This window comes from Rhinoraja longicauda, chromosome 14, assembly GCF_053455715.1.
Source record: "Rhinoraja longicauda isolate Sanriku21f chromosome 14, sRhiLon1.1, whole genome shotgun sequence".
Lineage (NCBI taxonomy): Eukaryota > Metazoa > Chordata > Chondrichthyes > Rajiformes > Arhynchobatidae > Rhinoraja > Rhinoraja longicauda.
Genome location: NC_135966.1, coordinates 68972 through 81727, shown reverse-complemented (window position 1 = coordinate 81727; position 12756 = coordinate 68972). Strand labels below are relative to the sequence as shown.

General features: G+C 44.6%; 1 protein-coding gene across 4 annotated transcripts in view; it reads left to right on the top strand.

The window, feature by feature from the left end:
* Positions 1-2571, top strand: part of kdm3b (lysine (K)-specific demethylase 3B) — a 99194-nt gene extending 96623 nt beyond the window's left edge. For all 4 annotated transcript variants that reach the window (XM_078411262.1, XM_078411264.1, XM_078411263.1 and 1 more), the window contains one exon: positions 1072-2571. In XM_078411262.1, the coding sequence (XP_078267388.1) occupies positions 1072-1152 (81 nt within the window). In that variant the 3' untranslated portion in view covers positions 1153-2571. The remainder of the gene's footprint in view (positions 1-1071) is intronic.
* The last annotated feature ends 10185 nt before the right edge of the window (positions 2572-12756 follow it).

Sequence of the window (12756 nt, the reverse complement as noted above, 5' to 3'; positions counted from 1 at the left end):
CTGCCAGGTGAGTAGTTATACAGACCACTGTCCTTCGAGGTTTGGAAATTCACTCTAATAGAATTCACAAATTGCTCCCCAGCAATTTGTGATGCAGAAAAAAATTCCCTCTTCATTTATTGAGGAGATGGGGAGAATAAACTAAAATAAAATGCGAAAGAAACAAATTTTCAATATTTGTTTTTAGCTACTCAGTAAAGTTTGGATCAGACGTCACTGCGTCGATTGGGTTGCAGTCACATCGAGTAGTCTCTCCATCACCCCACCTTTCCCAGCCTGGGGACATGTGAATAAAGAGAGGCACTGCCCCTCTCTGTCTCTGAAGCATGTCCTGAGCCGCTGCATTGTGGTGAGCTGCAGTCACCAGGGCCAGGTATCTCTGTCTCTGAAGCATGTCCTGAGCCTGCACTATGGTGAGCTGCAGGCACCAGGGCCAGCCTACAGTACTCCCACGGCCTTTATTCCACTTCCACACGACAAGGCAAGTATTCACCTGTCACAGCCAACCTCATTGACATGGTGACGCCGTATCCAAATCCTGTTGCCTAACTTTAGTGACTAAAATTTAAATTTGTTATCACTATTGCATGAGGCTTATCCACCCCCGGTCTAATATTGGCATTAGCTATTAAATAATAGCGCTGGGTCACTTTGTCCTCACCAATAAAATTGCTTAATGTGAGAGGAAATTATTCCGTAAGAAAGCATCTCGCCTTAAAACACGTGATCCAACAGAAAGATGGGTTTGTGTTGCAGAAAATCACAGCATGGCTGCTTTCTGGAACTCCCTAAAGTGGAGTTTACGGTACTGTTTGTTCTGATTATCCCGAAATAGTTTACTTGGTCACAGCCAGGGTGTCTGGCAGAATCAGTCATCAAGGCTGAAGCCATGGGCTGCTGAATTGGCAAAAGGAGCCATCTGAGGAAAACCTGAATATGTAAGGGCTTTACCATTTAATTTAATGTTTGAACAGTTGCCTTTATTTCTCTGTGTCTGTTAGTTATTGGAAAGTTCATGTTAAGTTTTCAATGATGTAGACCACAGGTTAGAATAAAGTTCCTTGTCCTCAGGTGAAGAACATTATCTACCATGCTGTGAAAGATGCTGTTGGAACGCTGAAGGCTGAGGAACCCAGGCTGGGCAAGTCCTAGAACAGCCTTGAATGGAAATCAATGACTCGGAGGAACTGTTTATGCGCTCATTAAGAATTACGTGCATTTAAAAATGGAAAGGATGTTTTGGAGGAAGTTAAGATGTTCAATAGAAAATCACCACATTATCACCGTGGCATGTAGTATCAGCCGTGCTGTCCTCCTCGACAAGCTGTCTGAGCAGAAGTTGGGAGAGTGTCACATTGTAGTTAGTTTCGCACTGAGATAGTGGTTATATTTAATAAGTCCCTTTCCCCTTACTTTATCCATAGTCATACAAAAAATGATGGGTTAATGAAAAGTGATCTTATAGAAGTAGTATAGCCCATGGTTATAGCAGTCTCATCTTCCCAGAATGAACTGAAAGTTTAAAGGGACAGCAAGACTTTTTGTTGGCTCGCATTAACTCTGATCAATTGATCCCTGATTTATTTAAGTTTCACTCTCTTGAAGACTACAATATTCCAGAGACGCTGTCACTGAGCTGTTTCTTCATAGTATCTGGTCACTCAGTTACAGCCAGACCATACTGGAATCAAAAATTAACTCCTAAATCAGGTGAAGAGATACGAGTTAACATGTGACAATTTATAACTTTGAATGATATCTGCATCACTCATTTTCTATTCCCTCTAGGTCCCAATCACAAATAGTGGTGGGAGGTGAAATTGGATTTCCGGTTGGTTAATTCTGTGGATGTTAAAGTTTCAGACGTGTGGAACAGTCAGAGATTATTTTTTTTCCCCATTTTCCAAGTTGGATTTTGTGTCTCAACTTCGTATATTTAAAAAGAACAGAAGTTATTTTACTATGTAAAGGAGCAATCTCTTTCTGAATAAATCTTTTTGCCCGGCCTGCTGCAGTCTGTCCTTCATTGGAAGCTCCTTTAGAAGCAGGCAATAGGTAAAGGCCACGAGTTCCTCCGCCAGCTTTTTGTCAGGCGTGCTGTGAGCGGGATGGACCGTGTAACAATGGTTCTACAGGCACTGGCCTGTGGTTGGAGTTCCTTTCCTTCACTTGAAATTACGTTTGTGTCACCTGGAGAAAAATCAGTTTCACTGTCAGACATCCGACCGTGAACTGGGCAGTGAGGAAGGAATTACGTGCTGTAATGTGACAGTTTGCTGCATGGAGATCTGGAGTGACAAAACTAAATATCGATATTAAACTGGAGTCAGTTGATTTATTAGTAACTAAAAGTCATACCACTCAACTGAGTTTTATTAACTGTTAACCTGTGGAGAAATACTCGAGTGGCCTGAAGAAAGGTCTCAACCCAAAACGTCACCCATTCCTTCTCTCCAGAGATGCTGCCTGTCCCGCTGAGTTGCTCCAGCATTTTGTGTCTATACTCAAGCAGTGTTGCTTTGCTTAAAACATTTTGCAACCGCTCTCTCTTTCAGCCCACCCCCCCCCCCCCCCATCCCAAACAGGCTCCCTCAAAAAAATAATTTTGTCTTTCAATAGAGGAAGCCATTCAGCCATCTGGTCTTTGCCAGTTTTTAAACACGATCCCACAATCTCATTCTCCCACTTGCATTATCTGTAACTTATTCTCCCACACATGTGCATCAACTTCCCCGATTCCCCTACACCTATGCTATGGGTGATTTACAGTAAACAGTTACACTCCCAACATGTGTTGTGATATGGGAGGAAACCACATGGAGAGCGTACTAGCCCTGCAGTCTGCATCAGTGTTCAGTATTGGACCCGGGGTCTGGATCTGTGCGGAATCAGCACTACCCGCTGCAGCATTGTCTCCCCCTCCTTAATCTCTGAGCATTTTCATTGTTTGATATCACAACCAGGAAGGTAAAGACCAGGATGTCTAAACATGCATTTTGAATCTTACTGTACAAACCAAGGTCAAAATAACTGAAGCAGTTGTCTGCAGTAGATATTTTTTGCAGCTCTACTGCTGAACTACCTGGACTAAAACAGTCGTGGTTTAAGTGGCTGAACCAAGACCCCCTTGTTTGGGCCGTATGGATGTGGAGTCTGAGCAATATTGGCAATATGTGAGGTGGTCCTGATCCTTCACCGATAAACAGATGCTTCAGTATTACTGTTTTAAATAGGTTAAAAATAACAGAATCCTAACTCTTTAAGGAGGCTATTGAAAATTTAATGCATCTTAATTATTTCCTTGACTCTTGTGATGACATTTATCAATGTGGAGTAACTTTCCAAAATAAAGTTTTAAAATTCTTTTACACCTCTGTTAGGATTTTTTTGTGAGAATGAATTTTGAGAACAGGGGATCTATGAACCCTGAAGCAAGGGTGATGATACTTTGTTGTTCACGGTGTGGGTGGTTTTAATCTGGGAAAGTCATTTTACGTGACTGTTCCCGTCTTGTATGGGAAGTGAAAGGAGAATCTAACTCGGGATTTCATAGAGCAGGAGGGCAGCAATTCCTTCAACCGGGCAAAAGCTCCAAATGCAAGCCTGACTTTTGACCTCGCATGCGACAAAGTGAAACCAGATTATTCACAAATAAGGTTCATTGCCTTGTCAGTCATTCTAAATCTTTGGGTTCTTACGCTGTCAATTCTACATGTGCAGGGAATTCCACTTTGACACCTGGCTATTCCAAGAGTCATGAAAAAAAGAGGAATGTTGAGTTCCCAACAATCTCCTTAAAATTAAAAAAACAAATCTGGACTATTTTACTTTCACATGAAGTATTCTTCCACGTGGGAATCCTGAACGAGGATGGAACATATCAGGAATTTGTAGGGATTTCACTTTCTGTATTAAATTTCCTGTAAACTGCATCAAATACATAAACTCTGGGTCAGTGATGATCAGCAGTATAGTAATGCTTTGCACTATTTACAGCTTTATAAGGAAAATGCTTGACAAGTGTACAGGTAACAAAATAAATCTGACTCATGGGGCAGGATGTACAGCTCTGTCAAATCTTGCGGTATAGTTCCACTCTAATTTCATGGAGGGGGAGGTGTGTTTGGGTGTGCCCTCTGCCGTCTTAAACATAACCTGATCTCAAAGGAAAAATTAGCACAAAATGTGGGCGTTACCCGTGACACCAACATCAGCACACAACAGACTTCCAGCTTTAGCATTCGTTCAGATTCGACAGAACCCACTGTTCCTGTTTTCCAAATAGATTGCTTCCAGAATTCAGTATTTAAAACCAAACTCTCTAGAAGTGTGTGGGGTTTTTTGGGCAGGTACCATAGTACCATTCGTAAATCTGATGTTTTTGTTGATATGTAAGCTGTTGTGACTTTTTAATAAAAGGATAAAATGACAAAAAATACTGTCATATAATGTAGAATACTTGTCTTCATTTACTCCAAGCATTTTGTGAAGGGCTGATTTCGGTTTCAATATTCTTATTAAAATTTAAAGAAAATATTTGTGTCCACTTGATTTATTTAAGACTTTCTCAGTATTAACTACCAGGGTATTAAATTACTTGACACAATGTACTGTAATTTAAACTCCCTCCAAAAAGTAGTTTTAATGCCACACTATCATTATCTCTAATCATTCAGGAGTGTAGGTTAACGGCTGTGTGCTGCGGGTTAAACATGCTTGCCAATGTGTAAAAGTTATTTATTGCCACTGTCAGAACTGAAACCAGTCTAACATTTTGGAAGCGTGATGCCCAAAGTAAACGATGCTTTCATATTCTGAATGACCGGGGGCGAGGCCCATCCAAATTGCAGATTGTTCCCAACAGAAACAAATTCAACCCGCAAGAGCAGGAGGCAAAAATTAGAAAGAGGCACTCGGAAGTCAGAATTATACTACAGAAGATAATCCTGACAGATCATTAAGATGTTAAAACATCTTGAAACAACATGTTAAAACAACTCTTGAAAATTAAAAAAACTAGAAGCTGGAAATATGATGCAGGAGACGCTGAGCTGATCAAGTCAGGCAGCCTCTGAAAAGAGGATACAGTTAACATTTCAGATTGGAGATTGTTTATCAGAATGGGAATTGTGAGCAATTTTGGGCACTATAATCTGAGAACAGATGTGCTTGCTCTGGAGAGGGTCCAGAGGAGGTGTACACAAATGATCTCAGGAATGAGTAGGTTAACTTATGATGAGTGTTTATCGGCACTGGGCCTGTATTCGCTGGAGTTTAGAAGAATGAGGGGAGTCCTCATTGAAACATACAGAATAGTGAAAGGCTTGGATAGAGTGGACGTGGAGAGGATGTTTCCACTAATGGGAGAGTCCAGGACTAGAGGTCATAGCCTCAGAATTAAAGGATGTTCTTTTAGGAAGGAGAAGAGAAATTTCTTTTTGTCGGAGGCTGGTGAATCTGTGGAATTCCTTGCTTCAGACGGCTGTGGACTGTAGAGGCCAGGTCTGGATATTTTTAAGGCAGAGATAGATAGATTCTTGATTAGTACAGGTGTCAGAGGTTGTGGGGAGAAGGCAGGAGAATGGGCTTAGGAGGGATAGACCAATCAGCCATGATTGAATGGTGGAGTAGACTTGATGGGCCAAATGGCCTAATTCTATTCCTTATGACTTTATGGGAAAGGAATATAAAAAGGTAATTGCAAATTGCAGAGAAGGCAGTGGAGGAAAGCAATAGAAGGAACAAAGGGTAAATTAATTATATGGTGAAAAAGATTTCAGATCCATCTCCACCTCTGCTACTTTATCTCTCCCTGGTTTTGATGAAGAATCACAAACTCCACACATCCTGCTGGAACTACTGGGTATCTCCAGCATGTTCTGCCCTTGGAATACTATTCTGACAATGAAGCTGTGCCTATAATTTAAGTGAGGAATTTAGAAGCAGTGATGGCTGAAGGTGGGAAGGAGTTCCAGACATCTGACCAGTGGAAGAAGTGAATGGTTTAAAAAAAAATGTTCAAAGTGAAAACTAGTTCAACCAGACAAAGATCTTAGAGAAAGAAAGAATACAAACTGGTTGAGTTACCATTGAAGAAAGAGCGGAGAGGTCCTGCCTGATAATAGTGGAAGCAGATTGACATTATAACTGCTGAAAACTTTAACCGGACAATCTGAAGTATTTCGTGGCAGCACTCGACTTCAGAGGAGTTGCACGAATGAGGAAGCAGGATAGAGGAAAGGAAAATCAAAAGCTGTATTTATTCATTCCCTTTTGCCTAGCTGAAGATGAGCAAGTCAAATGATGGCCCCTCTTCATTCAAGGATCTATTTCCCCGTCCTGCCCCATCCCCATCCAATTTTCTCTATCTACCAACATAAATTGCTTTCAGGTCATTGTTTTCAACTGTAAGCAAGAATAAACAATCTGAAAATGAATTCCTCTCCAATGCATCATAATATTCCGGTTTGTGCTAAAGACAGTTGTTTGAAAATTGCCTTCCTTCATTTCATATGGAGAGCTTCAGTACATCCCACTAGAGGTGTGGAACCACCAGAGGTTTCTGGGAGGGATCAATTGCCTCCTCAGCCATAAAATGAATATATTAGAGTTTTGGGTAGGGCTTTTACCTGCAGACTTAGGGCTTTTACCTGCAGATTTAGAAAAGGTTCAGTTTACAATAAACTTCAGGATTTAAATACATGAATCGAATGAACTCTGAGAGATCATGTTGCAGTTGTTTAAGTCGTTGGTGAGGCCGCATTTAGAGTATTGTATTCAATTCTGGGCACCATGTTATAGGAAAGATGTTGTCGAGCTGGAAAGGGTGCAGAGAAGATTTACAATGATGTTGCCAGGGCCAGAGGGTGTGAGCTACAGGGAGAGAGAGGTTGAGTAGGCTGGGACTCGATTCCTTGGAGTGCAGGAGGATGAGGGGTAATCTTATTGAGGTGTAGATAGGGTAGATGCACAGAGTCTTGCCCAGAGTAGGTGAATCGAGGACCAGAGGACATAGGTTTATAGAAACATAGAAAATAGGTGCAGGAGTAGGCCATTCGGCCCTTCGAGCCTGCACCGCCATTCAATATGATCATGGCTGATCATCCAACTCAGTATCCCGTACCTGCCTTCTCTCCATACCCCCTGATCCCTTTAGCCACAAGGGCCACATCTAACTCCCTCTTAAATATAGCCAATGAACCGCTTAACTACCTTCTGTGGCGGAGAATTTCACAGATTCACCACTCTCTGTGTGAAATAAAACTTTCTCATCTCGGTCCTAAAAGACTTCCCCCTTATCCTTAAACTGTGACCCCTTGTTCTGGACATCCCCAACAGCGGGAACAATCTTCCTGCATCTAGCCTCTCCAACCCCTTAAGAATTTTGTAAGTTTCTATAAGATCCCCCCTCAATCTTCTAAATTCCAGCGAGTACAAGCCAAGTCTATCCAGTCTTTCTTCATATGAAAGTCCTGCCATCCCAGGAATCAATCTGGTGAACCTTCTCTGTACTCCCTCTATGGCAAGAATGTCTTTCCTCAGATTAGGAGACCAAAACTGTACTCAATACTCCAGGTGTGGTCTCTCCAATGCCCTGTACAACTGCAGCAGAACCTCCCTGCTCCTATACTCAAATCCCCTCGCTATGAATGCCAACATGCCATTCGCTTTCTTCACTGCCTGCTGCACCTGCATGCCTACTTTCAATGACTGGTGTACCACGCATGACACCCAGGTCTCGTTGCATCTCCCCTTTTCCTAATCGGCCACCATTCAGATAATAGTCTGCTTTCCTGTTCTTGCCACCAAAGTGGATAATCTCACATTTATCCACATTATACTGCATCTGCCATGCATTTTCCCACTCACCTAACTTATCCAAGTCATGTTGCAGCCTCCTAGCATCCTCCTCACAGCTAACACTGCCCCCCAGCTTCGTGTCATCCGCAAACTTGGAGATGTTGCATTCAATTCCCTCGTCCAAATCATTAATATATATTGTAAATAGCTGGGGTCCCAGCACTCCACTAGTCACTGCCTGCCATTCTGAAAAGGACCCGTTTATTCCTACTCTTTGCTTCCTGTCTGCCAGCCAGTTCTCTATCCACATCAATACTGAACCCATAATACCGTGTGCTTTAAGTTTGCATACTAATCTCATGTGGGACCTTGTCGAAAGCCTTCTGGAAGTCCAGATATAACACATCCACTGGTTCTCCCTTATCTACTCTACTAGTTACATCCTCGAAAAATTCTATAAGATTCGTCAGACATGATTTACCTTTCATAAATCCATGCTGACTTTGTCCAATGATTTCACCTCTTTCCAAATGTGCTGCTATCCCATCTTTAATAACTGACTCTAGCATTTTCCCCACTACCGATGTTAGACTAACTGGTCTGTAATTCCCCGTTTACTCTCTCCCTCCCTTTTTGAAAAGTGGTTTAGCTACCCTCCAATCCTCAGGAACTACTCCAGAATCTAAAGAGTTTTGAAAAATTATCACTAATGCATCCACCATTTCTGGGGCTACCTCCTTAAGCACTCTGGGATGCAGCCTATCTGGCCCTGGGGATTTATCGGCCTTTAATCCATTCAATTTACCTAACACCACTTCCCGACTAACCTGGATTTCACTCAGTTCCTCCATCTCATTTGACCCCCGGTCCCCTGCTATTTCCGGCAGATTATTTATGTCTTCCTTAATGAAGACAGAACCAAAGTAGTTATTCAATTGGTCTGCCATGTCCTTGTTCCCCAACAATAGTTGTGCAGTGTTCAAGAGCCTGGTGGTTGTTGGGAAGAAGCTGTTCTTGAACCGGGAGGTCACGGCTTTCAATGTCCTGTCCGGTCTTCCTGATGGCATCAGCACGATGAGAGCGTGGCCAGGGTGGTGTGGGATTAAGGGAGTTGTCATCTCTGGATGAACAAGCAAGGTTTTTTTCTGAAAAGTGCAAATGAAGGGAGAGAATACATTCTGATGACCCATTGCAGGATGTGTGTGCAATGATGATGTTGGCTGCTTTTTTGATATTGAAAGTAACTTTAAATTTGCAGTCTAATGATTGTTCTGATTGGTATTTACCAAGCCATTTGTTTGACAATAAGAGTTGTATGAAATGTTACATTGACAATGTAACAGTTAATTTTCCTATGTTGGATCAGTGGTGATGTACAACTTTCTAATAATAAACGTTCAAAGACAGACAATAAACCTGTTCTGACAAAGAACAAAGACAGTTCTGAACAACATTCAGCAAACGCATTCTAACTTCCAGACAGAAAAACAAAATGCTGGAAATTTTCACCACAGCTGCCTTACAGCGCCAGAGACCCAGGTTCAATCCTGACTACAGGTGCTTGTCTGTACGGAATTTGTACGTTCTCCCCGTGATCTGTGTGAGTTTTCTCAGAGATCTTCGGTTTCCTTCCACATACCAAAGACAGGTTTGTAGGTCTTATACGAGAATTCTCCCGAACAGTCTGTGACCCATAGCGCTGTTTAAAGCCCATAGCGCTGTGTTTAAAGCCCATAGCACTGTTTAAAGCCCATAGCACTGTGTTTAAAGCCCATAGCACTGTTTAAAGCCCATAGCGCTGTGTTTAAAGCCCATAGCACTGTGTTTAAAGCCCATAGCACTGTTTAAAGCCCATAGCGCTGTGTTTAAAGCCCATAGCACTGTTTAAAGCCCATAGCACTGTGTTTAAAGCCCATAGCAGTTTAAAGCCCATAGCACTGTGTTTAAAGCCCATAGCACTGTTTAAAGCCCATAGCACTGTGTTTAAAGCCCATAGCACTGTTTAAAGCCCATAGCACTGTGTTTAAAGCCCATAGCACTGTTTAAAGCCCATAGCACTGTGTTTAAAGCCCATAGCACTGTTTAAAGCCCATAGCGCTGTGTTTAAAGCCCATAGCACTGTTTAAAGCCCATAGCACTGTGTTTAAAGCCCATAGCAGTTTAAAGCCCATAGCACTGTGTTTAAAGCCCATGGCGCTGTGTTTAAAGCCCATGGCGCTGTGGTTAAAGCCCATGGCGCTGTGTTTAAAGCCCATGGCGCTGTGTTTAAAGCCCATGGCGCTGTGTTTAAAGCCCATGGCGCTATATAGAACGCTGCACCGACAGCTCTTTGTTTAAATCCCCATGCATTAAGTCGATAGCTCTCCGTTTAAACCTTTGCGCGTGCATTGCTTTACGCGCCAGTCTGCAGCTAAACGCACTTCGTTCCCAAAGGTGGGGGGAGGGGGGGGCTCGTTCGGATGCAGTCCCCGGCCATTGGTTATAGTTTGAATTTGGGAGCAGCGCTACTGGCCAGGACTTACCGTCTTAAATTCTTCACTCCCCTGACTCACTCTAACCTCTCCCCTCCTGAACGTGCAGCCCTCCACTCACTCCACAACAACCCGGACCTAATCATCAAACCCGCTGACAAGGGAGGTGCTGTGGTAGTCTGGCGTGCTGACCTCTACTGGACCGAGGCCAGACGACAACTCTCAGACACCTCCTCCTTCTTATCCTTGGACCATGACCCCACCGACGAACACCAGACCTTAATCATCAGCACCATCACGGACCTCACCATTTCCGGCGATCTGCCCTCCAATACCTCCAAACTTATAGTTCCCCAGCCCCGCACGGCCCAATTTTACCTTCTCCCTAAAATCCATAAACAGAACTGTCCCGGCAGACCCATTGTTTCTGCCGGTTCATGTCCCACCGAATTTATTTCCACCTTCCTCGACTCCATCCTATCCCCCCTGGTTAAATCCCTCCCCACCTACGTCCAAGACACCTCACACACTCTCTGTCTCCTCGATAACTTCCGGTTTCCAGGCCCCCACTCCCTCATCTTTACCATGGATCTCCAGTCACTCTACACTTCCATCCCCCACAAGGATGGTCTCGAAGCCCTCCGTTTCTTCCTCGACCGTAGAACCAGCTAATCCCCATCTACTAACACTCTCCTCCGCCTAGCAGAGCTGGTTCTTACCCTCAGCAACTTCTCCTTTGACTCCTCCCACTTCCTCCAAACCAGAGGCGTAGCTATGGGCACTCGCATAGGCCCTAGCTATGCCTGCCTCTTTGTCGGGTACGTCGAACAATCCCTGTTCCAGACGTAGGGACAAAGAAAGGATATAGGTGGAAACAGGAAGATAGAGGGAGAACTGGGAAGGGGGAGGGGAAGAGACTACACTGGCCCCATCCCCGAACTCTACCTCCGCTACATCGACGACTGCATTGGTGCTACCTCTTGTACCCATGCAGAACTCACTGACTTCATACATTTCACTTCCAATTTCCATCCTGCCCTTAAATATACTTGGACTATCTCCGCCATCTCCCTACCGTTTCTGGACCTCACCATCTCCATCACAGGAGACAGACAGACTAGTGACTGACATCTACTACAAACCCACTGACTCGCACAGCTATCTGGACTACACTTCTTCCCACCCTGTCTCCTGAAAAAAGTCTATCCCCTACTCCCAATTCCTCGGTCTATGCCGCATCTGTGCCCGGGATGAGGTGTTTCACACTAGGGCATCAGAGATGTCCTCATTCTTCAGGAAACGGGGCTTCCCGTCGTCCATTATAGATGAGGCTCTCACTAGGGTCTCTTCTACATCCCACAGCTCCGCTCTTGCTCCCCCTCCCCCCACTCGCAACAAGGACAGAATCCCCCTCGTTCTCACCTTCCACCCCACCAGCCAGCGTATCCATCAAATCATCCTCCAACATTTCCGTCACCTCCAACGGGACCCCACCACTGGCCATATCTTCCCATCCCCTCCCCTTTCTGCGTTCCGCAGAGACCGCTCTCTCCGTAACTCCCTGGTCCACTCGTCCCTTCCTACCCAAACCACCCCCTCCCCAGGCACTTTCCCCTGCAACCGCAGAAGATGCAACACCTGTCCCTTTACCTCCCCCCTCAACTCCATCCAAGGACCCAAACAGTCTTTCCAGGTGAGACAGAGGTTCATCTGCACCTCCTCCAACATCATCTATTGTATCCGCTGCTCTAGATGTCAACTTCTCTACATCGGCGAAACCAAATGCAGGCTCGACGATCGTTTCGCTCAACACCTTCGCTCAGTCTGCCTTAACCAACTTGAACTCCCAGTGGCTGAGCACTTCAACTCCCCCTCCCACTCCCAGTCTGACCTTTCTGTCATGGGCCTCCTCCAGTGCCATAGTGAGGCCCACCGGAAATTGGAGGAACAGCACCTCATATTTCGCCTGGGCAGCTTGCAGCCCAGCGGTATGAACATCGACTTCTCCAACTTTAGATAGTTCCTCTGTCCCTCTCTTCCCCTCCCCTTCCCAGTTCTCCCTCTATCTTCCTGTCTCCACCTATATCCTTCCTTTGTCCCGCCCCCTGACATCAGTCTGAAGAAGGGTCTCGACCTGAAACGTCACCCATTCCTTCTCTCCTGAGATGCTGCCTGACCTGCTGAGTTACTCCAGCATTTTGTGATACCTTTGATTTGTACCAGCATCTGCAGTTATTTTCCTACAGGACTTACCGGCGGTCATTTCAACACCAGATTTCCTACCTGTATAAAGGCAGGCGCCAGGAAGCCAGAAGTTTGTTCAAGTTTATGTATGAGAGGGGTTCCCCGATGGGTTGAGTCACGAGCAGCGCCGCAGACAGAGGCAGAGAGAGAGAGAGAGGGAGAGAGGTAGAGAGAGGCAGAGAGAGAGAGAGAGAGAGAGAGGCAGAGAGAGAGAGAGCGAGGTGTGCTGCTGTAAAACACA